This window comes from Bombus impatiens, unplaced genomic scaffold, assembly GCF_000188095.3.
Source record: "Bombus impatiens unplaced genomic scaffold, BIMP_2.2 scf_0680, whole genome shotgun sequence".
Taxonomy (NCBI): Eukaryota; Metazoa; Arthropoda; class Insecta; order Hymenoptera; family Apidae; genus Bombus; species Bombus impatiens.
Window position 1 is genome coordinate 9,851 of NT_177099.1, and position 3,639 is coordinate 13,489.

A 3,639-nucleotide genomic window follows, 5' to 3' on the forward strand; every position below is an offset into this window, starting at 1 on the left:
CTGCTGTTACTGTATATGTGGTGCAACATAATTTAGCTTTCCGAAGAAATTCCGATACTTTGTATACACCGCGCAATGGTAATTTCTTGGGTTTAATACAATTATTTGCAAAATTTGATTCTGTTCCAAATGATCATTTAAACAAAACAGCCATAAAAGGGTACTATTATTTATCACATTCAATTCAAAACGAATTAATAAATGCAATGGCAAATTACGCACAAAAAGTAATTATCGATGCAATAAAGGGAGCAAAATGTTATTCCATTTTATTGGATTGTACACCGGATGTGAGCCATCAAGAGCAATTATCGGTTGTTCTTCGTTGTGTCAACATAACAGACGAGAAGGTTGAAATCCAGGAACATTTTATCAAATTTGAAATAGTTCACAATACAACAGGAAGAGGACTATCTGAAACTATGCTCATTCTGGATCAGTGGGGCATAAAAATATCTGACTATCGCGGACACGGATATGGTAACGGTGTCAATATGAGGGGAATATATCGAGGAGTGCAAGCAAATGTATTATGCGTAAATCCTAAAGCACTTTACATACCATGTGGTAGTCACAACTTGAATTTGTTATTGGGAGATGGAGCAAAATCATCAACCCAAACACTACGTCTTTTTGGTATTTTACAAAAGATTTACACGATATTTGCAGCATCGACATCGCGTTGGGATGTTCTACAAAAACACGTTGAAAAAATTACACTTAAACCATTGTCAGATACTAAGTGGGAATGCTGTTTTGATAGTGTAAAGGTTATTCGATTTCATGTTCGTCAATTTCGAAACGCCTTGATCGAAATTGCCGACAATGCATCTGACAATGAATTGAAAATTGAGATTTTGTCTATAGTGCGCAAAATAAATGAATTTGAATTTATTGCCAGTCTTATCATTTGATACGAAATATTATCTAAAATTAACATCGTCAGCAAAGTATTACAAAATCAAAAGATGCAAATCGATGTGGCTACGAAGCATCTGTATGGTCTTACCATATTCTCTGCGGAATACAAAAATGATGGATTTAGCAAAGCTATGATGGCAGCAAATGAAGCTGAAAAGGAAATGGATATAACACCAGATTTCAAATCATCATACCGGGGTACAAAACGGAAATTATTCTATTATGAAGGACAGGATGAATCATCGACGATCAGCGACAAAGAATACTTCCCTGTCATTACTGTGACGTCTGGTGACTCTCTACCTACACCACGAAACATACCGCGGGCAAGATGGCAGTCAGATATCTACACATCCGTATTACGTACCCTCAATAATCTTAAGGATCCACCATAAAACTCAGGAATTTTCTAGTTAAGGTCCTTCAGACCAAACAAATATCTTTTTACTGAATTGCTTTCTAAAAGTTATTGCCTACTACGAGAAGACACGGGAGATTGATTTTTGTCACGTATGATGCTTCCCACTAGTAACTTTTTCTCGGAGGTGGTTAGCACCCTTCCTCGCCCACCAACCTGGTAAATAACCAATTAAGAGAGAAGTCTATTTCTCTCACTTTCCTAACGAAAACCTGTCCTTAACGAATAAGCTTATCTCGTGTCCTTAGACCCACCCATCATAAATTTTCCTCCGCACCATCGTCTTCACAAAAAGTCAGTTGCTACACATTTTTTGATCCGTTACCATTTAAGCGTACGTCGCGAAACCTAATTATATCCTATTAATTAATCTACTATTCTTTAGTTTGTTCATACAGATAATGTATGTCGAGTCAAAGTCCGAATCTCGGCCCGAGTCGTCCTCGTGGCGGGGGTTTGGGACAGGTAAGGATTCATCACTGAAGCTATCCATTTTCTTACACTGAAGTTACTTTTATTGACACGCGCAAAAATGTTACAGAGTTGATACAAATTCACAATGATCACACACTCGCGACGCTGGTGACAATGGTCTCGATAACGAATCCGCGGACAACGGGATGGTAGTCGTACGCACTCGCAAAACCTAAGTCGGATTCTTTGTTAATATTCACTGACGTAAGGCGTTAATCTTTTTGTCGATGAGATCGCAAGAGAGAATGATTTTCCGTCCCGGTGATACCCCAGAGGAAAACTATGACGGGGTGTGTCTAAGGACACGAGACCATCGGATTCGTTGGGGACATCACACGTTCGGAAAGTAAGGGAAATTGACGTTGCTGCTAATTGGCCAATCTCCATATCGGTAGTTAGAAAAGGATGCTAGCCGCCCTCGAGGGAAAGTTGCTAGTAGGAGACGTCGTTCGTGGAAAAATAGGTCTCTCCTGTCTTCCTGTAACTGGGACAAAGACTGTTTATCTGCTGAAGGATTTTAGGTAACTAGATATAGTGTTTATAACGGTCCTCGGGCTAGCCGATCACGTACTGCGGAGACGCGTCGGCATCTAGTAAACATCCTGCGCGGAGAGTAGGATCTGCGTGTGGCGAGCTACGGGACAGAAATCGTTGGAATGTTTACTGCCACGTGCCGCTACAAATCTTTCTTTTAAGGAGAGCTATAGGGTTACTCAATGCCTTTGTTAGACGGAGAGTTCGTTCCGTTGACCGCGGCTACGTTCGGCGATTAATTGTCGCCTTGCGCCCAAGCTCATTGTCACAAGTCTCAAACAAATACAATTTGGTAGAATGACGGCAAATCGTTTAATTACAACTGTAGATTTTAATTACAATGTTTTTATGGATTTTCCCGAGGTTTCAGAGGGAAGGCACCGGTGTCCTCTTATCTCCGACAAATATTATATTGCTAAAATATATATTGCGGTTTTTTTCATTAGATGGTAATAACAAAATCCGCAATCACTTTGCTGCCAACCCAATAAATTAAAAAAATATGCAAGAGCTTAATTCCTTCCTTAATTCTTAAATTTGACTCACATTTGTGGAATTTATGATTATAAAACGCTGTGTACAAATCCGCACTCAATACAAATATAAAAATTGCAAATATTGCATTATGATACCGGTTAATGAAAAGTGTGTTAATAAGTTCGGATCGTAAGGGATCGCATAAATATTTGAAGATAATAAATGTTAGTCTTAACGTGAAAACATTCCTTTGATAATAATTTTATCGCATCTCTAAACTTCATAAATCATAAATGTACGTACATATATATATGTGTGTCGGAGATGAAAGAACACCGGAGACTGTAATTGAACAATTGTAGTTATTCAGTCCGATTGTAATTGTTCGAGAGTTGTGATAATGAGCTTGGGCTCGAGGCGACAGTCAGTCGCCAAACGTAGCCGCGGTCACGGGATGAACGCTTTGTCTAACAAAGGCATTGAATAATTCTATAGCTCTCCTTAAAAAGGAAATAGTTGTAACACTCGACAGTAAACATTCCAACGGTTTCTGTCCCGTGGCTCGCCACACGCAGACCCTAATCTTCGAGTAAGATGATTGCCAGATGTCGATGCGTCTCCGCAGTACATGTTCAGCTAGCCCGAGGGCCCGTAATAAATCTTAAGATTTAGCCAACTAAAGTCCTTCAAACAAATAAACAGTCTATGTACCAACTACGGGAAAATAGGGGAGACCTATTTTTCAACGAGCGGCGTCTCCCACTAGCAACTTTCCCTCGAGGGCGGCTAGCATCTTTTTCTAACCACTGATATGG

At 39.6% G+C, this 3,639-nt stretch overlaps 1 protein-coding gene across 1 annotated transcript; it reads left to right on the plus strand.

Annotated features, from left to right (window-relative positions):
• The first annotated feature begins 206 nt into the window (after positions 1-206).
• On the plus strand, positions 207-914 carry LOC105681256. Its single transcript, XM_012390055.1, has one exon. It carries the CDS (start codon positions 207-209, stop codon positions 912-914), a length of 708 nt encoding a protein of 235 aa, XP_012245478.1.
• The last annotated feature ends 2,725 nt before the right edge of the window (positions 915-3,639 follow it).

Coding starts and splice junctions, on each gene's coding strand:
- LOC105681256 (XM_012390055.1), top strand. CDS start 207: ATGGCAAATTACGCACAAAAAGTAATTATCGATGCAATAAAGGGAGCA.